Genomic DNA, 26367 nt, shown 5'->3' with positions numbered 1-26367 from the left:
ATTTAAGGGACTAAGTACTATGTTGATGGAGATAGAAGAAAGGGAAAAGGGATAAATCTAAAAGGTCTTATACACTCTTGACTTGTGCCTAACATCCATCATCACATATGATCCCCTCTCCACAAAATCTTATAAGCTAGAGATTTCTAGTCCCTGGTTTACAGATAAAGAAATGAAGCCAGCATTCTGTCAATCATATTGTGTCATAGAGATCAATTCTCCTTGGGTTGGGGGATCAAGAATATTCATTTTGTAGGGGGCTGTCACTGAAGAATGGATAGTATTGAAATTGGGGTAGCCTTCAAGGCCAAAGGGATAATAAGAAAAATAACATGTTCAAAAAACAAGAGAGTGAGGATGGTTTAAAGTGACAGTGACTTGATCCATCTGGCTGGATTTTAAGAGTTTTGTAAGAGAACTGCAGGAATTCAGGCTGGAAAAATAAGCAGATCATGAAAGGACTTGAACACCAGACTTAAATAATTTGGACTTTAACCCATAAGCAAATGGGGAGAAGCTGAAATTGTAACCATGCATTATGTAACTAAACAGCAAGGCCTCCTTTGTATTAAGCACTAAGAATAGGGAAAAAATAAGACAGGACTCCCACCCTTAAGGAGCTTAAAGATTAACAGACATTTTAAGCAGTATACAGATAAGATTGGACCTAAACGTTGGAAAGATCTGGTGGCACAAATACGATAGGTTTTAGAGAGTAGCAGAGAGAGCTAGAGAGAAAGGACATGGGATCATTGCACCAATCCAGGCAAGAGGTGATAAGAATCTGAACTGGGGGAGAAGGAATGACTGAGAAGGCTTTGGGAAACAACATATCTCTTCACCGCCCTAATTACCAAAGCCTTCAGCTTGGTTTTTCCAAACACTGTGAGATCATCACTGGTGGGGAACTCTGAATCTGGAAGGGTAGAGAAGAGTCCATCCTGCTCAATTCCACATCTGACCTGCCATATTTTGAGTTAATCTAGCACCTCAGTGAAGTCCAGAAAATGTCCAAAGCAAACAACATACCATATGAAAGTATGAGCATGGTTAACATTTTTGTTCTATTATTAGATAGTTGGTGACTGAAATATCTCAGTCTAATTTAGTCTTTTTTATTCAAAAGGCTGATCAAACAAATTTTTCAGATGAACCATTAGCAACTCCCACAGACTACACATTTGCTAAGCGTGGTTTTTAAACAAAGATGAAAGAGATGGAGGGGTGGGCAGAGTAAAGAGACCCAAAACATGTTTTGGAATCCTTTCTGCACCCAAACACCAAATATCAAGTGTTTCCATCTTTATTCTCAACTCTCGGTTTACGCAATCTCCTCATCTAATTAGAGGTTGGACAATGCTTCAGAGAGGTGGCCCAATGTGACAAGCTTATAAAAATGCTTTCTCTTACGCACTTCTCATTTTCAAATGAATGCCCAAATAGTTATCATTTAGCAAGACTGTACCTTCTATAAAAGAAAACCTGGAGAGAGACAGACTTTTGCAGTAGCTTGCTTCCATTTCCACAGTAATAAGATGGTTATTTGACAACCATATTCATGACTTCCTATGGGATCCAGCACAACACACTGGGGCCCAGAGGGATGGAGGTAGCATATTGTCAGTACTGGGAAGAGTCTTTTCTTATCTAGTGTAAATTGCACAAATAGCACATGCTGACATTTTTTCCCTACATTTTGTTCCTTTTGAACATTCTCTGAAAGGAAATGTACTCTGCTCGCTCCCTGAATTCTCTGTCCAATCTTGTTAATGGAGACAGATAATTAAAAGGTAAAGTGCAGAGCAATACGAAGAAGGAATGGAGGGAGACAAGTCAATGTTAGAAAGGAACCCAAGTGATAGAGTGGAAAGAGGTCTGGCAGTCTGGAGTCTCAAGTTCAAATTCTGGTTCTGCTACTTACTCACCATGTGACCTTAGATAAGTATCTTTGCTTCTAGGAGTCCTTAAAAGAAGCTTGCGTATATTAAAGATATGCATTGTTCAATGTTTGTAGTTCAGGTACAATGCTTTTGCATTTAAAAAACTTTCTGTAACAGGAAAATTATCTTGTTCCCTAAAGGTAGTGGAAAATAAGTTGTGGAGCTGGACTACCTAGATTCTAACATTGGCTCTTCCACATACTTGTTCTCTAATCTTGGGCATGTTATTTAATTGATCTGTGCTTGTTTCTTCATCTATAACATAGAAATGATCATTGCAGCTATCTCATGGAGTATTTTGAGGATTAAATGAATTAATACATTAAAATAAATAAATGTCCGACTGTAAGAATTGGCAATTTTATTTTTCTTATCTTAACTCTCCTATTTAAGCAGACATTGAATTGCCCAGGTTTGTAGCAGTCTTTGAGATTTTTCAACCTCCTTGTGATCTCTAGGACGTTTTCAATAATTCCTGTGGGCCTGTTTTCTAATTCTTATCATAATTTATTAACTTCTTCTAATCACCTTTCTCCACCACTCTGCCTCTACTTTAACCTCCAGGTCACCCAGCTATTTGGTGAGGATCGGTGGACTATGATAAGGGCAGTGCATAATGAAATCATCTCTGTTGCCAGTCTTTTGGGCTGGTGAAGGTGAAGGATAATCTGAGAAGCTGCTGGTATTGCACAGTAGTTAGAACCTTGTGGTTAGAAGCCAGACTTCCTGGGAGTGCACAGAGGTTCTGCTACTTCCTAGCTGTGTAACCCTTGGGCAAGAGAAGGTAGGAAATGAAGGTAGAAGCTAGGCCTACTTCCTAAAGTTGACATAAGATTTAAATGAATTAATCCATGCAAGGAGCCAAAGTTTACACAGCAAACAGTCAGTAAATGCTGTCATTATTATTATATATGATTATATATAATTCTTTGTTCTCAGTATGGAACACAGAATGTTCACTTTTCCAATATAGACTTTTTCAAGAAAACAATATACAGCTAACTCTTAGAATAGGCTCTGACTAGGCTCAGGCACTAGCTTTCTGTATGATCATAACCAAGTCCCTTTCCATCTCAATGCCTCAGGCACCTCACCCATAAAAAGAGCTAGCTGGACAAGATGGTCTCCCAGGTTCCATGAAGTCTAATTTCCTAGGATTTTAGGTCATCTCTGTCCAGGTCCCTTGTAGATTCTAGCTTTGATAAAAGCTCAATTGCCTTTAAAAGTCCACTTATTGTGTTTTTACAGGAAAAATATTTTGTTATATGGTTCAGTGAAAACCTAATAATAGTATTTCAGTTTGATTGGGAAACACAGCCAATTTGTATGGTTTTCCAGTTTCTTATTCACTATAGTTTAATTACCTGGTTTTAAATTTGGGCAAAAAAAAAAATGCTCACTCTCACCCAAATGAGTCTTCAGAATCATGCTGAATTAAAAAAAAAAAAAAAAAAAAAAAAAAACTACTGAATCAGAATTCAAGAGAACTGGGTTTGTGCCCTAGTTTTATCACCAGCTCACTGTTTCACCTTGGATAAGTCCCTACCCTTTTATAGACCTCTATATAAAGTAAAAAAGTAAGAGGAAAGAGGGGAGAGACTACCGACAGCCTAGGCGATATCTAAGATCCTTTTTAATCTTCTTGAAGAACTGCAAAACTGAGGGCACTGCATGAAAACTAACTGAGAAGAAACCATCAGGATATTCACAAGATAACTCAAACTTCATTAAGTTAGAAATCAAACTCTTGATTTCTACCCTGCCCATGCACTTGCTCTACATACAGAATTCACCATTTCAGTAAATGGCCACCTCATTTTTCCAGTTACTCAGATCAAAAATTTGGCAACCATCCTCATCTCCTCTCTTTTTTTCACATTGAATATCCAATCTGTCAGTAAATGCTGTTGGTTCTACCATCAAAGCTCATCCAGAATTCAGACATTTCCTACCTTCTCCACCAGTACCACCTCAGTCTGAGACAAGGTCGCATCTCACCCAGATCACTGCAGTAGCCTTGTCTCCCTGCTTCCCCCCTTGCTCCCACAGTCTCTTCTCCACACATACAGTAAGTAAATAAACAAACGTATAATATATCAGAGTCACAGATGTTATGAAGAGGAGGGAGCCTGTTAAAATTTAAGTCAGGTCATGTTACTCTGCTCAAAACCTTTCAATGCACCCTGCCTAGGAATAAAATCCAGTTCTAAGGAAGATCTACGATGCCACCTCATTAACTCTGATCTCATTGACTACCACCCTTCACTTATTTAAATCAGCCATATGGGCCTCTTTGTCCTCCATCACACCAAGCATGCTCCTGCCTTAGGGCCTTTGCGCCTGTGGTTCCCTGGGCCTGGAATATTCTAACTCCAGATATCCACATAGCAGCTCACTTCCTAATTTCCTTCAGGTTACTGCTCAAAATTTACCTTTCCAGTAAGGTTTTCCCTGGCCAGCAAATATAAAATATTCCTTCTCACCATCAATCTCTATACCCTACACTCTGTGAAGCTATTCTGCATGACACTTTTCATGCTCAGATGTGTACCGCCTGTCTCCTCTCATTAAATTGTCAGCTCCATGAAGAAATTTTTGTCTGCCCTGTTCACTGCTACATCATTGGTGCCTAGTACAGAATCTGGCACATAGTAGATGCTTAATTAGCATTTACTGAATAAATGCAGTCTGTAAAGTAGAATGGCAAGGTTATTGACACCCAGACTTCTCACACAACCAAATCCATCAGTTTGGTGGATGAGTAACAAACCTAGAAGCCTTAAGAGCTTCAAAACTTTCTAGTATTGATACTAGTTGTGGTTCTTTTGCTTCTCTGGCTCTCATGTTTCCTACCTATAAGGTAAAAAGAGCTGTGAGATAAAATCAGAAACACATGATTTGGATAATAAAGAGTGGGACTGAAATCCCAGATCTGCCGCTTTGAAGCTGTTTGATTGTAAACATGCTACTTAACCACTCTTATCATAATTTTTATAATGGGAATAACAGTACTGTAATAGTGTGAATACTATTATAATACTCTAAACTCTAGCTCTTTGTACAGGGTAGAAAAAGAATAATATTCAATAATGGAATATGAAATGTCTCTGTAAACTGGACAGTGCCACTTGAATACATCCAATGTCACTGTTTCCTGTTCCATATGCAAAGAGAGGTATTAAAAAGTCAAAATATTACTAAAAAAATGCTTGCCACTTCAAGAAAGAACATCCCAAAGGAAGCAGTTAGGTACCATGGTAGCTTATTTATTGTCTGGTGCTAGGCAGTTCTGGTTCAAGGTAACCTGTGATAGGGCCTTCCTTGGCTGTGGGTTGAAACCATCAAAAGAGGCTCACCATTCCCAGGGAAATCCTGCCACAGGGCACTTGCAGTCCCCCTAGCGGCCAGATAGTGGGACTACTCTTCCACAAGCAAGGAACCTACTCAACCTGCAGAGCACAAGAGCCCATGTTAGGTGGTAAGCCATTTCAGAGTGTTACATTGTCTAATTCAGCAAAGCTCTTATAAGATAGTCATGTGTCCCCTTACTCCAACAATTTTTGATTGGTGCAAACCACCAGGATCAATGGAAACTTAGAAAGCAGAAAAACAACTCTTGATCTGACCACCACTCTAGGCATCTTATGTCAAATTCAGGGCCATTAGTCACCTTCAATTTTAATTTATTACTCGTATTATTGCCAACATGTTCAGTTAAAGACATAAAAAACATGCACCCACCAAGTGCTGCAATGATACAACCAAAGAAACTGAAGAAGAAATTGGTAACTGACTTGACTGGGGTGCACTACTGAATAAGCAAAAACAGATTTCAACTTATTCTTCCAGTTCATTATTCCCAGAGGTACCAACTTCTGTTATTTAAAATATCCATCAGGATCTTTAATCTATTGCTTGAGTTTAGACATGCTCCTACTTACTTCCATGAAAGATTCAAGGCAGCGACAGGTAACACTGCAGATCGGCCTCTATTGATTTATTTCTCTCTCTCTCTTTTTAATATTTACATTTAGAAAAATCATACCATACAATCCAGGATCTCATACAGGCATCAGGGCATCATGGTGCTGCCTTTCTGTTTTGTTTGTTTGTTTGTTTTTTGTTTGTAGTAGCTATAAGCTCCTTGTAAGCAGTTATCTCAAGATTCTGTCAGAATTGTGTCCCCTTTCCTCTTATCTTTTCCTAGCACATGTTGGGCACCTAGCAGGTGCTTAATGAAAAGTGGTTGATAGATTCTTTTTTTTTTTTTGAGACGGAGTTTCACTGTGTCACCCAGCTTGAAATTCAGTGGCACGATCTCGGCTCACTGCAACCTCTGCCTCCTGGGCTTAAGTGATCTTCCTGCCTCAGCCTCCCAAGCAGCTGAGATTACAGGTGTCCGCCACTATGCCCAGCTAATTTTTTGTATTTTTAATAGAGATGGGGTTTCACCATGTTGGCCAGGCTGGTCTCAAAGCCCTGACCTCAGGTGATCTGCCCGCCTTGGCATCCTAGAGTGCTGGGATTACAGGAGTGAGACGCTGTGCCCAGCCAGATTCTTTCTTTAAAAAAAAAAAATCCCTTTGTTAGGGTAATCTCTACAGATAGGTAGATCATAACTAAACCTTTTGCTGGGTGGCCTGCAGTTAACTCACAATTATTGGGACACTACAGCTGTAGCTGATTAGCTATGACCCTTAGCCTAGAGTGCTAATGAAGACAAAGTTCAATCTCTGTATAGATGAATTTTATCTTCGTTTTATGGCTATGGAGTGCAAGCCTAAAAAGAAGCTTAAATTATATAAGAGTAAATGAATCCTTTCCCCATCTAGAAATGTACATTAGAAGGAGTATTGGAATTTACTTTGTCCAAAGAATAACATATACAAACATAAAATTATAATTTTAGCTGCTTATAAAAACCAAAACATAAGCCGAATATAGCTAATAATTTCATTTGTAACCTCTTCATGTTAGTTTTCTACATAAAAATTATTATTGGTCATTCCCTTGCTAATAGTTCCCAAATCCAAATTCTACAAAAGAGATTATAAACTACTGAAACCTTATTAGGCTTCTTTCTTGCTGTTCTCTAAAGAGATGAAAATTTAGAAACACTCTCCTATTCATCCCAAAAGGGAATGGCATTACCAGTTCTAATTTATAGCTGAGTAAAACTGAGAACAGTGTCCCCGTGCAGCCTTCACACAGGATGAAATGAAGTATGCTTTAACTTTCAGTACAGCAGCAGAAACCCTCTTCCCCGTAAGTCTCAGAGGCATTAAAAACTCAGGTATTTTCAGCAAGGTTATAGGATACAAGATCAATATTCAAAAACAGTTATATTTCCATATATTGGCAATGAATAATCTGAAAAGAGAATCAATAAAACAGTTCAATTTATAATAGTATCAAAAACAAAACATTTAGGTGTCAGTTTTAAAAAGTGCAAAACTTATAATCTGAAAACTATAAAAAAATTGACAAAAGTAAAGAAAATAAATGAGAAGACATCCCATGTTTATAGGTAAAAATTAATATTGTTGAGATGGTAATGCTCCCCAAATTGATTTACAGATTCACTATAGTCTCTGTGAGAATTCCAGCTGACTTCTTTGTGGAAATTGAGAATTTGATCCCAATTCATATGAAAATTTAAGGGACCCATAAGAGCCAAAACAATATTGAAAAAGAAGACCAAAGTTGAAGAGCTCACAATTCCTAATTCAAAACTCACTTAAAACCTATAATAATCAAGATAACGTGTTACTGGCATAAGAATAAACATATAGATTAACTAAATATAGTTGAGAGCCCACAAATAAATCTTCACATTTACAGTCAAATGATTTTACACAAAGGGTGCCAAAACGGTTAACCGAGGAAAGATTCAACAATGATGTTGTGAGAACTGAATATCTACTGCAAAAGAATGAATTCAGACCCCTACCTCAATCATATCGAAACATTACATCAAAACTGATCGAAGACCTAAATGTGAACAGGGAAAACTATGTAACTCGTAGAAGGAAACATACATGTAAATCTTTGTGATCTTAGATTAGGCAAAGCCTTCTTAGCTATGACACCAAAATCATAAGCCAAAACAGAAAAAAAAATAGATGAATTTGACTTCATCAAACTTAAAACCTTTTTTATGCTTCAATCTAGATACCATTAAGAACATAAAAAGAAAAAAAAGGGCCAGGCACGGTGGTTCACGCCTATAATCCCAGCACTTTGGGAGGCCGAGGCGGGTGGATCACGAGGTCAAGAAATCGAGACCATCCTGGTCAACATGGTAAAACCCCGTTCCTACTAAAAAAAAATACAAAAATTAGCTGGGCATGATGGTGCGCGCCTGCAGTCCCAGCTACTCAGGAGGCTGAGGCAGGGGAATTGCTTGAACCCAGCAGGTGGAGGTTGTGGTAAGCCAAGATCGCATGATTGCACTCCAGCCTGGGTAACAAGAGCAAAACTCCGTCTCAAAAAAAAAAAAAAAAAAAAAAAAAAGAAAGAAAGAAAGTAAAAAAGACAACTCACAGGATGTGACAAAATATTCACAAGTCACAACTTGTTAAAGGACGTGTATCCAGAATATATTTTTTAAAACTTAAAACTCAATAATAAAAATAAACAACTAAAAAATGAGCAAAGGATACAAATGGATATTTCTCAAAAAAGAAAATATACAAATGGCTAATAAGAACATGAATAGATACTGAACATTATTTGTTATTAGGGAAATACAAATAAAAACCACAATGAGATATCACTTCGCACCCACTAATATAGCTATAATAAAAAAGACAGAGAATAACAAGTGTTGACAAGGATGTGGAAGAAATGAAATCCTCATATGTTGCTGATGGGATTGTAAAGCTGTGCAGCCATTTTAGAAAATAGTTTAACAGTTCTTCAAAAGGATAAACACAGAGGTACCATAAGACTCAGAAATTTCAATCCTGTGTATGTACACAAAAGAACTGAAAACATATGTCCACAATAAACTTGTACATGAATGTTCACAGCAGTATTTTTCATAATAGCCAAAAGGTGGAAACAACCCTAACGTTCATCACCTGATAAATGGATAGATGAAATGTGATATAGCCATGCAGTGGAACATTATTAGGCTATAAAAAAAAAATAAAGTACTTCATCCATGATACGTGCTTCATCATGGATGACCTTGAAAACATATATTATGTGAAAGAAGCTAGTCACAAAAGACCTCATATTGTACGATTCATTCATACAAAATGTTAGAATATGCAAATCCATAAAAAGTAGATTATCAGTTGCTCAGAACTGACGGAACGTAACAGGGTGACCACTAAGTTGCATAGAGTTTCCTTTGGGGGTAATTAAAATGTTCTAAAATTGATTGCAATAATGGTTGCACAACTCTGAATATGCTAAAAAGCATGGAACTGTACACTTTAGATGAGTGAATTGTATGGATTGTGAATTACATCTTAATAAAGCTGTTATTAAAAAAATAAAACCTGGGGACTAAGTAACCTAAATTGACAGCATTCTCAAGTGACCCAGCACTTTAATGCTATAAATGTATCTAGATGAGCTGTCCTCAATCCTGGTGTGGCCTGCAGGTTGGCAGCAAGAATTGTCATGAGAGAGAGTGGGTAGCATCACCCAGAAGTGTGCAAGCAATAATTCATAGATTATCATCTCTATGTAGCAGCTAGTGAGAGAATAGGAGCAACAAGCTAAAGCATTATCTGTCGGGTGGGAAACTTCAAGAAGAAAAAGCTGTGAGGTATTGCTCTAGAGAGGTTCCCCCACGTGGTAAACAAACATTACAGAAAATCTAACTTTCTACTCCCTTACCTAGCAAAAAGGTAATCACTAAGCACCCCTCCTGGCTTACTCAAACTTACATGAATGCAGTGAATAAACTGAAAAACACTCGGACTTTTTTTTTTTTAAAGAATGGTATGTAAATATGAGATTTCATAATTCACTTCGATATGACAAAGGGCAACCAATACTGGTAACTGTACAAACTTTATAAGCAATTTTGTTTAAAAGTTGACTCTGTGCTTAAGATGAGGTTAACTTTCTCTAAATACAACATCCCAGAACTTGATGCAATGCTGATCGGGGAAGTTGGAGGTAGAATAATTTCTTTAATATCTATCTTTGTTTTCAAATGATTAGCTTTTGTGTAGCTTAAGCAGATTAGCCCAGCCGGACACTTACATCACCCTCATAGGCATATTAGGTACTGCTTATGATTGAGATACCAAGGTCTGATCTCAACAGCACTGTCTGGGAAGGGTGTCAGAGCTGTCTCTCAGGCTCTGAGAGAAGGTGGCCAACATGACAATAGACAAAAAGAGACAGAGATCAGGACAGAGACAGAGACAACATCAGACAAAATACTTTATTAAATCGCCAAGTTCTCAAGCCACTTAGTTTTGCTCCCTCAGCAACTGTCGAACCAGGCTTTAACCTCAAGGTAAAAAAGCCGACCTATTCATTTTGCAATCCCTTCAAGTCATCTAGTCTGAAGGGAGAGGTTCTGGGGTTGATCTAATTTGTTACTCTCCAGATTTTTTTTTTGAATAAATTCCTTAGGAGCATGCCACAGGTGTAATGAGAAAAATATCCTAAGAAGTGGAAAGAAGTGTCTATATTTCAATGTCAAAAACATGAAAGGAGTGTAATAAAAGAAAATCGGGGACAGGCAGCGCTTGAGGAAGCTGCAGACAAAGACAAAATGGTGAAGGTGGGGGTGGGGGTGAGATTTCCTTTTCCTTCTCTGACCAGGCTCACAAAACTTGATTTTTTTGTTTGCTTTTTTATTTTTCAGAGTCGTGATTTCAGGTTTGGCTATAAAATAAGCCCTTGCTTTGCCACGCGCAGTCCGAATTCTGCTCCTTGCTTATGCAAAGTTTCGATTGAAACTGGTGATCTTGATATCACCATTAAAAATAATCATAATGGAATTGTCCACATTCCTAACTCCAATTCACATAATCCCACCAAGTTGTGGTACTTGTATAAGTGCATGTACAGGTTAGGAGACCAAATAATTTTGTGTTTTAAATGCATATACGTACACCAGATGAACAATTACTATGGGAAGGAAAAACACTTAAAAGAAAATTAAACGTACCAGCAAATCCAATATATTATTCCAAAGTTTACAGCTCAAAGCCTGATGAGGTAAAATTAGCACTGGCAAGAAAGCACCCCAAAGCAACCCCGCAATTTGAAGCCTGCAAACGTCTTCGAAAATATCAGTCACTAGAGTTAATCTTTGGCTGACTTGAGCTGTAGACAAGCAAGAGGGCTATATCCTGCATATACTTCCAAATGGGGTGCCACCCAGTGTGGCTATTTGGTCCTCAGGTGTTGATTGTTGGGATCCAGACAGAATTTACCATCTATTTGCTGACCACAAAGAAAAGATGCTTCTTGCCAAAATACTGGTTCTTGAAGCCTATGGACAGAAATAGTCTGTCTTGGTTTCAAAGCAAAATTCTGCTTTACAAGACAAACTGTTCCTTGTAAGATAGTCATAGAAATGCTTGATAACTGAGAGGAGAGAGGAGAAGGAAAGAGGAATTCCAAAATGCCTTATTTTGAAAAATCTAACAGAGAAAGGGAGCAAGACTTGTCAATATCAAAGCGTTACTAAAATACTACCTACTGGGAAGACCAGAACAAATTACTAAGAGAAAAATTAAAACGTTCCTTTTGCATCGGGATAATTTCTCTAAACCCCAAAATCTAATTCCTGCATGAACTCTCTTAGAATCCAATTCCAAGAATAAATTTTTGTCATATTGTGCTGCTTGCTGGAATATAAGGAGCCCTACTTCTGCCAAGTGAGCCAGTGGTCAATTAACAAAGTTGCAGTCCTGTTTGATCTCAGAGAGAAGACAGACAGCTCCATAAAATATCATCAAGGTTGCACACAAGTCCCATCACTTTTTATTGTTCCTTCTGTTCACACCACATGCTAAATTAAGTTAAAGAGACTACCTTTGCATCTTTCCTCCTCTTGGCAGAAATATTGTGAATGTGTAAGAACACAGAGTTAAGTGTAGATGTTACTAAGGTTTTAAAAAAATCCCTCCACAAAATTAACTAATGTGCATAAGCACACACATGATTAGAAAAGGGAGGAACCCAACATGTCATTGTAGCCCTGTACATATTTGAGATTTTTCGCTCAAAATTGGCAAATAATGCATGCAATACAGAGAGGGAAGACACTCTTGCTTTGGCTTAAAAAATCTCTTGCCTGTCACCAAATTTTGCCCCTACAAAGTGAGGGGAAAAAAAAGAGAAAGTATGAAAATATCAGCTTTCAGATTGGAATTGACTGCATTCTGATGAAATTGATTAATTTTCAATAAACTGACTCAAGGATTGTCTATATCCTAGAAATGGAAAGTCTTCATCAACTCACAAGACAGGAACACCAGTTTTCCCTTTAACTAGACTCCTCATAATCAGTGCAGCTATCACAAATCAGAAAAAATTAAATAATCTTGTACTTTCTGCAGGAACTACTAAATTCTCATTAGCTGATGTCATTATTTAAGCAGGTCACCAAGATATGCTATTCTTCCTTATAAAGAAGCTTTTTCCATTAAGACCTGAAATAAAATCACCAAGCTCACTGTCTACCATATGGGAATAACTTTTGCTCTCTATAGTTATTTCCTAAAAATTTTGGTTTTGTCTTTGAAGGCACACATTTTTTAATAAGTATGTGGAACCATCAGTTTTTTCCCTGTTAAGTCAGTACATTGTGGGGAGTCATGCAGACGATGGAAGGTTCCAACGACTGAGTTTAGGACCATGGCAGGTCAAAATGCACCTTAGACATTTTCCCCCAAGAAAAGTTTACAGTAGAAGAGGGGCTCCATCCTCTAGTGACAGCCCTAGAAAATAATTAACCCTACCAAGTAAATTTATTCTTATAAATCAAGAATACTTTTTGTCCCATAGCATAAACCCATTACAAAAATAAATAGTCTAAATTAACTGGAAAAGACTTTGACAATATCAAAGGAACCCTTTGAAAATCTTGTAAGCCAAACATTAAAAACATAATGGAATGTGAAGTCTGGTAAAATGCGGTTTCTTCAATAGCCCAGGAAATAATATTTTATGAAATCCTACCCTCCTCCTTCTTTCTTTACTAACATTGGCTATCTACCTTGTAAGAAGGAAAGCACCAGTGAAAGAAGGCAAGTTGTTGGATTTAAGTCGCCAGAGATGTTCAGGCTAACAAGGAAATTTTGGAGAAGTCACAGATAAAAGAAAACAGCCATAGAAACAAAGAATAAGACACAAGTCCACAGGGACATCAACACCTGGCCGACCTGCGGAATTAATTCCCCAAGCAGTATGTCCTCCCTCACCAGATACACAAATATCTTAATTTTCTGGGGGAGAATATCTTCAGCATGGTCTCCAAGAAGCTCAACAACTGCGGTGAGGAAGAATTTTTAATAAGCACGATGCAATTATTTGCCACTTTTTTCATATGCTAATTAAAACTTTGGGGTAAAATTATGGCTCATGGGTCACTACCAGTTCTTAATTTGTTAGAGCTAACAGCACATATTCTAACATGCAAACATGTCTTTAAAATGAAGGAATATAATAAAAAACCTCACTCCTCCCTCCCCAGTGGAGATTTTGGAGCACACTGGAAGAGCAGGAAATGCTTTACAAAAAAATGTTTTCCAACACTTTTCTAAATCAGACTCAACCTGATTAAATTGTACATTAAAAGAATATTCTCCTCTTTATAGATCCCATGCAAACCTGAAGTAGAGGGCTGTGGATCTATTGTAATCCACAGAGAAAACAAACACTTTGTAAGAGAAAACCGACCCAAGCAATTCCTTTCAACATAGTCAATCAACGTTGAGAAACTTTGAGTGCAAATCCTGCGGAGTCTTTACCAAGAAAGTTGCTCCTCTGCCTACTCTAAACGTGACGGATTGGATTATCTCTACTGACCTCCAGCTCTGTAGAAAACCCCAGTTGCTTCCGGGGAAAGAAGTTCACCCCTTCACACATCACCCCTCAGCACTTAGAAACCACTTTCTTTCCTTAACCGCGAATTTTACCTCTTTGGATGAGGCGCGCTGAGAAGCGCTTGGGCCAGGCTTTTCGACTCTAATCTGCGCAGGCTGAAAGGGAAATTCTAGCAGACCCGAAGAGGAGAAATTGCCCAAATTTCTGAGGTTCTCTGACTTTTGAAGACAGAAGGAAAGGAAGAGTGGAGGGCTCGGGAGCTTTACCTCTGAAGGTGGCCTGTGCAATAGGATTTAAGTTTGGGACCTTGAGTACCAGGAAGTAGCGATAATTTGGGGCTGTTGGGGGAGCTGAAGAATCTTGGAGGGCAGGAATCAGCACCCAGGGCACGCAGCAGGAATTAGAGGAGCTCAGGTTAAGCCTCTGGCAGGCCAGGAGTCCCGGGAGAGCTCTAGATTTAGAGCAGCCCTCCTATGAAACCCTGCTAAGCTCTCCTAGGGGTAATCTGAGTGTTCACGCAGGTAGGAGCCGCTAGATACCCCAGAACGCAGACTCTGCGCCCTGGGCCCAAAGGCAACATTTCTGGAAGGAGAAACTTACCGCATGTCCCCGTAAGGTCCGGAGTAGCTATCCATCCAGGGGCCCATCTCGCTTTTGACACAACTGGGATTGGGATAGGGCACTCTGCTCACCACGCCGCCAGGGTACCACACATCGGGTGCAGGGAAGTCGCCTTCCTGGCTCGCCAGCCCCTGAGGCGGCCGAGTGTAGCCATAGGGAGCTACAGCTCCTGCCTCGCCTGCTCCGCCGCCGCCGCCGCCGCCGCCGCCGCCGCCGCCCCCACCACACGGCCCATACAACTGGCCTTCTTCGGCTGTGAAGAGAGTGTGCCAGGATGAGGAAGCGGCGGCTGAGGGTGACCCAGAGCCGGATCCCGCTGCACCCGCGCCATGCAGGCTCGCCAGGTCTCCATAGCGGCACTGCGCCGCTGCAGCCGCCCAAGCGCTGCCGTAGTCCAGCGGGTTCTCCAGCTTGATTCGAGCGTGGGGATGGGGAGGCGGCGGAGGGGGCGGCGGCCCGGCCAGAGCCAGTGGAAAGTTGTAGTAGTCGCGACTTTGGTAGGCGGCTGCCTCCTCCAGTGCTCCGGACTTGTAGAGAGACAGAGTGGATGGCAGTTCAAGTGTCCCGGAGCTCCCTGCTGCACCGCTGCCAGAGCAGCCCAGGCTCTCGCCTTCTAGTCCTTTGGTGTAACCTCCCTTGAAAGGGGAATACTCAGCAGTATCTTCAGTGCTCTTGCCTGCGCTGTCGTCCAGCAGAGAACCTTTGCATTCGGCCAATGGGGCACAAGGAGTGGGACGCACAGCGGGTGGAACTCCCAGAACTGAGGCGTACATGCAATCCCCCCGAAGCTGATCCCCAGGACTCAGATGCTCCAATGCCTCCACACCCAAGCCCATGGACACTGACACTGCCTTACACAACTCCTTGGCGCTGTCAGAGATGGTCGAAGTGCCCCCTAAGTAACTGTCTTTGGAGGAAGTGGGAGCCCCCGAGGCCTCCCTCGCTCTCCCGCCGCTGCTACCTTCGGATACTGCTTCCTGCTGCTGTTGCTGAAGGAGTTGCATGGTGCTGGCCTCGCTCAGGATGTCTTTAAGGTCGGCGGAGCAGCTGCTTAAGCTGGGGAAAGTGGGGCCCAGCAGGGACAACGTGGATGGGGCAGCTGAGTCATCCTCGTCCGGAGGTGCTGACAGCTGCTGCGGCAGACCCTTGCCGGCGGCAACGGCGACTTCAGGCTCTGGGACACAACCTCTCTCGGGGTGGCACTCCGGGGCTGACTGCGGCTGTGAAGGCTGCCGTTCCTCATCCAGGGCCAGGTAGCCTGTGGGGCCTCTACCATGGGCTTGGGGAGAACTATCCTCACCCTGCTGCTGCTGCTGCCGGGGGCTAGTCTGTTGCTGCTGCTGCAAACTGGCGCCTGGAGGTGCTGCGCTCGCGGCCTCTGGGTGCCTGGTGCCCGGGTTCTGGATCACTTCACGCACGCTCTGGAACAGATTCTGGAAAGCTCCTCGGTAGGTCTTGGACGGCGGCCGAGGATAGACCCTCCCCAGCCCTAACTGCACCTCCATCCTTGAGCTTGGCTGAATGTTCCACCTACTTCCCTTAACTCGCCTCCCCTTCTCTTGCTCAGAAGAGTTCAACAGGCTGTGATGATGCAGTAGTCGCTGCAGCTAGCTGCCCACCTGCGGGAAGCTCCAGAGAAGGAAACTTGCGGGAGCAACCACGCAAAAAGCGCTCTGACAGCCTCAAAGTCTCGTGCAGAAGAAGACACACGGTGAACAAGATCTGCTCTGCTAGGCTCACAGTCAGTCTCTGAATACTTGAAGGGTAGATGATGCCCAAAAGAAAAAACAAACTCTTCCACTTCCAAATTCAGTGTCTACTGAAATAGATGCAATAAGAGCCGAGTTATCTTTTTCTTTTGTTTCGGCTTTTTGGTTTTTGTTTGTTTTGTTTTCTTTGTTTTTGTTTTTGGTTTTTAGGCTACTGAAGCCCTCACTGTCTTTTCATCTTTTGCTCTCTGGCTCTGCACTGGGGGTAGGGAAGGCAGAAGGACGTGGGGAGGGAGTAGGGGGAAACAGAGGATTCTCTCCGCGTGCAGCCTACCCGGGCAGGTCGTGGCTGCAGTGCCCAAGCCGCTCCCCAGTCGCCTGGCTCCCAAGAGCCTTCTTTGCAATGTGCAGCTAGCTCTCCCGCTCGCAGCCAAAGGGAGTTACCTCTCTGCAAACTCGGGCCGGCAGCGCTGGGCCGACGGGGGGCGGGGGAGAGGGGTGGTGAGGGGGGTTGGCGGAGAGTAGCCGACTGAGGCAGCTGCGGGAGAGAAGCGGGGTGGGTGCGGGTAGGGGGGAGGCGGGGTGGAGAGGAGGAGGACAAAGACGGCCGTCAGTCCTACCAGGCACTTTCCTCGCTTCCTCCGAGTCTTTAGCAGCTTTTAAAAACTTCACCGAAGAGGAAAGGGCAGCTCAGGGGCGGCGGCTTCGAAGCCGCCGCGCTTAAAGAGGCGTTGGCTGTCGCCGGAGCCGAGCTGGGGCTGGCGTGGTCGTCCCTTCGGCTCCTGTACAGCACTGGAGCTGCTAGCTCGGCCGTTTTTCTCTCTGTCGCCTCCTTCGTCTCTGAGCTTGCTCCGGACAGTCCCGCTCTCCCAGCTAGCTGGCTCCCGGGGATCTCGGAGGGGGCGCTGGGAGGTGGAGAGCAAATGCAACAGTTAGCGAGTCGGGTCCCGCCCCCGCCGGGCCGGCCTCCTTGCCTTCCCACCTCCTTTTCCCTTCCCTCCCCTTTCCTTTTCTCCCCTCCCCTCACCGCGCGCTAACGCCTGCCCAGTGGCTTTGGAGAAACAAGTGCTGGTGCAGCGTGGGCGAGGGCAGGAGAGGCTAGCTCTAGTCCTGAAGGACCCCTGCTTCCTGAATATCTCCTGCTTTCCTAAACCAAGGTTCAGGCGCCAGGGCTCCAGATTTCCTGGAGGCCAGCACTCACCAAATTTGGTTCCGAAGCCCAATCAAGAAAACCGACGGGGTGGAGGGGAGGGAGGGAGGAAAAGGACTATGGGAATACCTGCTCCTAATGGCTGTCAGTGGTTCTTTTCAGGACTGATAAGAATGCGCAGATCGGAGAGTCTCCTACAAACTGAAGAGCAAGCCACGAGCAAGCCAGCAGATACTGGCTGAAACCTTAGATTCCATCATAGGGATAGATTGGGCCTCATGGCATTGTGCCATTTGCTCTAGGAACCCTCAGCCCCAAGAATCAGAGGTCATTTCTACATTCTTCTCTGCCTTTCTTCCTCCCTGGAATTACGTTTAATCATGCATTTATCATCCAGACTTGCAAAGGCAAAAATCACCTAGACAAGCAGGCAAACACACAAACACTAAAAACACTTCCCATGTACACAGTTTTGTCCAGAGCTTTGCAAAGATTTGCTTTGTATGCAGGAGCCTGCTTTTCCAAGTTGCCTTTGCATATTTTAAACTTCCGAACTGGAACTATCCAAGGATATAACCTGCATAGGGCTGTTTTTCGCCTCTTGATGGACAGCCAGGAGTGAAGGATGATGTGGGTTACTGCAACTGCCATTTTGTGGAGGAGGTCCCATAAGCCCTGTGTAAAGATGGAGAGGCAGGTAGGAATGGAAAGAGAGAGGAGACATAACGGTAGACCTAAAAGGAAAACGACTTTCCTTATGTCAGTAGAGACCCTGGGCCTCCCTATGTTTTAAATTTCTTAGACTTCTAGATCTGGGGAGAGTCTCTGTTCCAAAGTCATTCCATGGGAGCTTATGGGAGATTTTTACCTCGGCCTCTTTCGCTTTTTACAGTCTTCTACAGAGAAAAGAGTGGTTGTAGCTTTATCTTGTGCACAGCCAAACATCACAGGCATTTACTTACCTTGACCAAAGAAGGTAACTCAAACCTAAAGGCAAGGAAGGCTGGATATGATAGGCTTCATTTCACAGATGAACAGGCTGCAAACAAGGACATAATTTGTTCTGTGTTCCACATTAGCAAAACCTAAACTAGTCTTCCAGCCCATTGCTATTTGAGCTAGACTCATCAATCTCATGGTCATTTGGGAAATGGCTATAAATGAACCTTCCAGAACACAAAGATCTGAAGACTCTTCCACCTGAGGAGGTGAGAAGCAACCATATGTAACTAGAATGCATAGATACTTCAACCTTATTTGAATACTCATTATAATATTCAGTCCCACTAAAGCTTTCAACTAGCATTACTCAATAGGAATTGAGTGGGCTGGCAGGATGGCAGAATGGAATTAACATAGATCTGAGAGCCAGGAGAACTGTCTGTCTACAGATGAGGAACAGTGAAGGAAGGTGCAAAAGTCACTGAATGAACAACGGACATGAATGAGGAGGACATATAGACACAAAGAGGCCAGAAATAAATTAAAGGGAGAAATAGCGCTCTGAAGTTACTCTCAATAAAAAGCAGTCTGGCATTTAAACCTGGGACTAAAGGACTCCAAAGTTTATGTTGCTTCCACAGCACCAGCATTGTCTTCACAGTTCCCACATCTGAAAAGTGTTGCCAATGTGAGTTACTCTCAGAAGGCTAATGCATCATTTAAAAGAAATAATGTGTATAGAATAAGTTTGTAAACAGGAAAGCATTCTACAAATCTGAAGGATTGCTGTGATACTTTTTATTTTTAAAGACGGTGTTGTCAACAATTACGTAATTATCAGGAAAGGTTATTAGGGCCATTAGCTTTATTTAGATTTTGAACTCTGATCTTCCACCTCAAATCTCATTTTCTTCCCATTGCTTTCAAGAACAAGAGACAGCTATTTAATAATATTATATAAATTCACTGTTTGTACCGGCTTTCTTCTTCTTTCTCCTCTTGTTCTTCTTTGCATTTTTTTTTTTTTTTTTTAGTAATCAAAGAGAACCAGAGGTGTTCTCTCAGATTAATCAGGTTGAGAGTAAGTCTCTGCTATAAGCTTCCTCTGCAACTTCAAGAGGGCTTTATTAATGACGTCTTTCTTAGCTCTTTGCTCTTGAAAGCCGGGACGAGCTGACCTTTGGCAAATGGTGAATGCTGGATTTTATTTCTCAAGTATCTCACACATTTGTCCACTTATTTCATCTCTGCTGTTGTCGTCCTAGTTCACTCCCAGAAGGCACCATTCTTTTCCAGCTGGAGGGCTGCAAATGGTTTCCTTCCTTCCACTCATACTTTCCTAGAATCAGTTCTGCATTGTGCAGCCAGAGGGTATTTTTTTAATAGCCATACTGCAGTATAATTGATATATACAGTAAACTGCACATATTTAACGTTGCACAAATTGATCGTTTTTGACGCCTGCATGCACTCACGAAACCGTCACTCAATCAAGATAGTGAGCATATCTATGATTCCAAAAGTTTGTATTGTGCCACTTTGTATATTTTTCCTCCACCTCTCCCATACTCCTTCTCAGGCAACCATTGATCTGCATTCTGTCAGTATAGACTGTTTTTCACTTTCCAGAGTTTTGTATCAATGGAACTATACAGCATGTACTCTTCTTTTTAATTTGCATCTTTCACTGAGCACAATGTCTTTGATATACATTTAAGGTATTATGTGTATCACTAGTTCATTCTTCTTTATTGCTAAGTAGTATTCTACTGCGTTGCTGTACTACATGTTGTTTATCCATTCATTTTTGATGGACTTTTGGGTTTTCAGTTTGGGGCTACTACAAATAAAGCTGCTATAGATATTTATATAAATGATTTTGTATGGACATATTCTTTCATTTCTCTCAGGTAAGTAGTTAGCCATGGAATGGGTGGGTCACAGGGTAGGTGTATTTCTACATTTTTAAGAAACTGCCAAATCATCTTCCTAAGTGACTGTACCATGTTGCATTTCCACCTTAGCAACAGTTGGTATGGTCAGTCTTTTCAATTTTAGTATTCTAATTAGAGGTCTCTTTCCCATTTAATTTTCATGTTTCCAATGAATAATGATGTAGAGCATTTTTCATGTGCTTATTTTACAATTGTTTAATTTCTTGTTTGTTTTTTGTTTTTTTGGTTTTTTTTTTTTTTGGCAGAGTTTCACCATGTTGGCCAGGCTAGTCCTGACCTCATGATCCGCCCACCTTGGACTCCCAAAGTGCTGGGATTACAGGTGTGAGCCACTGCGCCTGGACTTTTTTTTTTTTTTTTTCTTTTTTAGAGACAGGGATGAAGAATGAAAATCTTTTCTCTCTCTTTTTTTTAATTGGGCTACTTGTAATTTACTATGGGAGTTTTAGAGTTATATATTCTGAACGCAATTCCTTTATCAGAAATATGATTTAACAATATCTTATCTGTAGTTTGTCTTCATTATCATACCAGTGTCTTTTGAAGCACAAACATTTTAAATTCTGATGAAGTCCAGTTCATCACTTTGTTCACTTATGAATTATGTTCACTTATGGATTATGGTGTCAAGGTCTAATAAATCATTTTCAAACTTGAGATCAGACAGATTTTCTTCTAGAAGTTGTGTAGCTTTCAGTTTTACATTTAGGCCTGTAATCCATTTTGAGTTAATTTTTTTACATAGATATCCGATTTTGTATATAGATGTCCTATTGTCTTGGCACCATTCGTTGAAAATACTATGCTTTCTGCACTTTGTTGCCTTTGAATCTTTGTCAATAATCAACTCTCAATATATATTTGTACAAAAGGTTCTTTTAGAAAGTTTAATTTGGTTATATTATTTCCTTACTTAAGTCCTGTCACTGGCTCCCCATTGCTGTTAATAGAAAAGTCCAAAATGCTAACCACACCCTACATGATCCACCTCTCTGACCTTCTCTCATACAACTTTTCTCCTGTTTTCTGAGCTTCACTGACACTGGCCTTTATTCAGGTCTTCCAGTGACCCATGATCCTTCTTGCCTTTGCATACTCTGTTCCTTCTACCTGCAATGTTGGTTCATCCTTCTCTTTATTTATCTAGTTGAAACCTATGCATATCAGCAAATCCACGAAGATTTCCTGAACCACCTAGGCTAACTCAAGTACCCCACCCGCTCATCTTTTAATATATTTTAATAGCACCCAATATTTTTCTTTTGGAGGACTTCCCACAATCTGTTTTCCTCACTGAACTGTATGTTTTCTAAGACCAGGAATCATGTTGGTTTTTTGTTCATCATTGAATCCTTAGTACTCAGCCTAGTGTGGCCCATGGTCATTGTTTAATAAATATTTGTTGAATAAATGAATAAGTTTTATTTCCACAGAATCAAAATTCTGTTTCCAAACTGGGAGTTTGGTTTTGGGGGGTTGCCAAATGTCCTATAATTACAGCATATTTACGAATGTAATAAACCTTTTTTCAACTTACGAGCAAAGCAGAGAATCACTCTAATTCATGCACTGAACAAAATATTTGTTGAGCACTTACTATTTGCCAGGCTCTGTGCTAGACACTTAGAAGTCACTGATGAATAGGACACTGTGGACCATGCCTTTAAGGAGCTTATTCATGATCCAGGAAGGAGAGCGAAAAACCATTTAAATAATTACATTTGAACTTGGTTGGAGATTAAAATTTAAATAATTACATTTAAATTTGGTTGGAGATTAAAAGAGGGACTTATGAATAAACTTTCAGAGTTCTTGCCTTTGCTGATTTGTGGACATCTGCTATTTCCTTCACATAGATGCTTATAAGGGACTAGTTTCTCATCTCAGAGGTTCTTTCTGTCCCTCAATGTTGAAGCCTTCATCTCATCTAATCCTTTCTCATAGCTCCAGCCCTAACTTCTCCCCTGACTGCCTTCTTCCAGACTATCTTCAAGAAAATGAGAACAGAGGGTTCCTTCTTAAAAGACAACTCTGATAGCATCTGTCCTCTACTCGATAACCTTCAAGCACTTGCATCTGGAGTTTCAAACCCAAATATCTCTTAAGTAACAAAAATAAATGAGTGAAAAGAGCTTGATATTAGAGAGATAAAGGAGAGTGGTGGAAGCTGTAATTGACTAGGGAGCAGATGTCCCAGGTAAAGTGGGCAGCCACTATGCAGCTCCAACTGATTGTTGCCAGTCAGGAATGTGGCCTCAATGTTACAAATGTTCCATTATTTTCAAGAACAGCAGCACTCCATATTTTAATGTGGCATCTCTTGATTTTTGAAAATGTTGGCTACTAATTCAGATTATTTAAAATCATCATGCAGACCAACCATCTGCAGGCCAAACAACACATATCTGTTGATAAGAATCAGTTTGTGGGCTGCCAATCTGCAACCACTGGCCTGCAGATTCATGTCCAAGTCCCGTAGCCTAGCCTCTAAAGTTCATCACAATCAAGTTTTCAACTCTCTTTACAATCCCTTCTCCCACCTCTTCCATCTACCAACTACCCACAATTTTAACAATGTCCGATATATTGGGCTCCCTCTGAATATACTACACACTACTGAAGACCTGACTATCTTTGGATCTTGCTGTTATCTTTTACTGAAATGCTTTTCCCCTTCATTTCCTTCACGACCAAATTCCACTTATCTTTCAAACCACAGCCCAAATGTTGAATTCTTTGGGATTCAACGTTGGGAATTCTTTTCTAGATTGATTAATCATAATTAATTTGTATAGTACTTTATTCCTATCTCTTTTAAAACTTACCACAACCAGATATATATTCTAATTTTATAGATGTAGATCTACAGATATAGATATAAATCTTTCTCCTCCATTAGGCAGTAGCCCCCACCTTATGCATTGACATTCATTCATTTTTCTAATTTGTTGAACAATTTAGTGGAATTTTTAATGTATGCCAGGCAGTCTGCTAGACACTGAGACTAAGAGCTCTACATGTTTTGTTTAACCAAAATATAGGTATACAATATTAAATGCAAGTATGTTACAAAAGTAGTATAAAAAAGAGAGGGGTTTGTCTATATTTCTGCTGTTTTACTCCTAATGATAACTTAGTAGGAATCCGCTGTGATATACTGGCATTGCAGAACATTGATAATTATGTTTTTTTGTGTAAGAAACCAGGTAAGTAGGTTTTATTCCTACTTTAGAGAAGGGCTAACCGAGGCTCAGAAATACTAGATGATTTGCCCAAGGTCAGCCAGCTAATCAGCGGCAGGGCCAGTACTATGAATCTAGATGTTCTATTTGAAAGCAACTTATCTCTTATTCTGCTTCAACTGCCTCTCTGATGCTATAGTGTGGTGCTCTGTTCCTCCATAATATAAGAACCAGACATTAGGTAAGCAGGGACATTATTGAATTTTTGTTATAGCAAGGCGTTTTGTAACAGAGTTGTACAGTTACATTTGATGAAAAATAAAAACAATTTTCATTCTTATTTATATGCCATGTGATCTATGTCTTAATCTCTTAACCACTTCAAATCTCATTTTACTTTTTTCTAAAATGGAGATCATAATTCTTTCTTGATGATTTGTTGTGAAAAACCAAGTAAAATGATGAATGCAGAGAAAATGCATAATAAAAATTATTTTGATTGTCTATTATGTGACAATATGTATTTTGTGTAATTGTTATGATATCTCTCCAAGTGAAATATTATTGTTTGTTATTAATCTCATTTTAAAGGTAAAAATATTGAGGTAGAGCTAGAGCTTGAAGCTGGTCTGTTTGACATGAAACTGACTGTCATATTGCTTCTGAGGCATTAGGCAACAGTTAATTACTGGTATCATTTGTGTAGTGCTATTTGCTTTTCAAAATGCCTAAGGATATTTGACCCCAAGTTCAGGTGCCAGGGATAACATTTGGGATTCAAAGTTTAAACTCCACATTTAAAAGATTTCAAAACATGTGAAGCAGAGGTCAACAGTTAAGAATCAGTTTAGCAAAGTCCCTCTTCCTCACCACCCACATTTTACTCTTCCCCAGCAAAAAGACCCTATCCCAGTCTACTCTAGAAATGTCCTTGGCAGCATTCTTTCCTACAAAATATATCTGTGGATGGCAAAATACAGGGAATCTTGGCTCATACTCATTTCGGCTCCACCAGGTACTGAGGTGGAACTGAGTATCTACCAAAAGGGAAAATGACCACCAATCAGAGAACATATGTCACCTTTGGGCCTTTAAGAATGGAGTATTCTGGGGAAATCAGAATGAGGCCAAAGATGCAATTGAGGCTACTACTATCCTTCACAGTAACAAAACTTCACTGAAGAATTTAAAACTACTAAATGATTTCTATCACATCTGTATTATTTCTCTGGTGAAATAATACAAACGATAAGGGGCGTGCCTTCACCTTGTCTTCGCACCTTCACTCTCTGGCATCAGTGACACCACCTGACTTTTGTACAGGACATTGTGGTAGACAAAGAATGTTTGCATATAATAGCTCTCAGTCAGTTTTCATAGAGACTTTTGGAGTTAAGCACAGCATGCACTATTAGCTCTGTTGCACAGAAGAGGACCTGAACCTCTAAAAGCTTAAGTGACTCACCTAAGATCTTTAGTTATTCAGATGCAGAGAAATATGGGACACGCATTCTTCTTTGTCAGGGTTATTTTTTCCACATCAGAGTTGTAAGACATAGCTCCACTCATCAAGCGATCCCTGGTCCCCAGAGACACAAATTATTTGTAGCTAATTGAAAACTTTGGTTAGGGTTGGACTGACTCTGTCTTGACTTGAGGACAAATTCTTTATACTCATTTCCTGGCAGCTGCTTCTGGGAATGGGTGACAGTGAAGTCACAAGGTAATAGCACTGATGATGTGTTATAGGTGGAATCCTACAATTCCTTGCTACTGCCTTCCTCTACGTGCCTAACAAAGAAGTATGACATATCTCAGAAGCCCCTGAGAAAATGCCTCCAGCCCCCTTAGTTTTATCCTGCTCCAGGGCAGGTAACTACTTAGAATATCATGAATCAACTTGTGAACATCAAAAGTTTTCTTAATTTCTGACCGAGTTATAATGTAAGTTAATAGAAAGATGGGCCATTATTCTCTCATACATTGGAAAGTACAGGGTTATCAGTAGGAATTCATATACCTAATGAATCACAAACAGTGCTTTGGTATTTGTCAGTTGAAACTCTGTTTCTTTATTTAGATGGATGATTCAAGCTTTTGCATCATGAAATTTTGAATTATTATGATCAAAGTCATGGAGAAAAACAAATAGTATTTTTCAACAGACCAAAACTGATTATATTCTCGTAGAATTTAATAGAATACCAATTCTGGCTATATTCTTTCCTGAATCAACTGAAATCTGGGACTAAAGCAGATTCAAATACAATGATCAAATACTAGCTTATCAGAAATAGCCCCTTTGTCTCCCATTCAGTGTTATCATCCCTTAGTTACCTGCTTTTCAACGCTGGCTGAAATGTAATTGTGTGTACTATGGCAGTGTCCAGAAAACTTGGATGCAAAGCTGTTAAAAGCAGTTCCTGTCAAAGATGGCAAACCAAGACAGAGATATGGACACAAAAGGAATACGGTATTGCAAGGACATTTGGTTTGTGTGTTCAGATTAAAACGAAAGCACCTTAACAAGGAATAACTAGGTTGTGATTCTATTATCTATTATAGGGTATATGGGGTGGAGTATAATAGCAGTTAACATCTATTATACACTTACTATGTGCTAGCCCTTCTTCTTCTTCTCCTTCTTCTTCTTCTTCTTCTTCTTCTTCTTCTTCTTCTTCTTCTTCTTCGTCTTCTTCTTCTTCTTCTTCTTCTTCTTCGTTTCTTCTTCTTCTTCTTCCTCTCTCTTCCTCTTCCTCTTCCTCCTCCTCCACCCCCTCCTCCTCTCCTTTTTTTCCCTCTTCTTCTTCTCCTCCTCCCCCTTCCTCCTCCTCCTCT

The 26367-nt window shown here is 40.7% G+C and overlaps 1 protein-coding gene across 2 annotated transcripts in view; it reads right to left on the bottom strand.

Moving 5' to 3' along the window:
- The window catches only part of AR (androgen receptor), a 170809-nt gene extending 153575 nt beyond the window's left edge, over window positions 1–17234 (bottom strand). Inside the window, exon 1 of one of the 2 annotated variants that reach the window (XM_032255827.1) lies at window positions 14571–17234. In XM_032255827.1, the coding sequence (XP_032111718.1) occupies window positions 14571–16096 (1526 nt within the window). In that variant the 5' untranslated portion in view covers window positions 16097–17234. The remainder of the gene's footprint in view (window positions 1–14570) is intronic. The other variant, XM_032255824.1, reaches the window with a different exon arrangement.
- Window positions 17235–26367: the final 9133 nt, after the last annotated feature.

Source organism: Sapajus apella, unplaced genomic scaffold (assembly GCF_009761245.1).
Source record: "Sapajus apella isolate SASKATOON/1434 unplaced genomic scaffold, GSC_monkey_1.0 scaffold91, whole genome shotgun sequence".
Classification (NCBI taxonomy): domain Eukaryota; kingdom Metazoa; phylum Chordata; class Mammalia; order Primates; family Cebidae; genus Sapajus; species Sapajus apella.
Note: the sequence above shows the minus strand (reverse complement) of the source record. Positions and strands in the feature narration are given on the sequence as shown.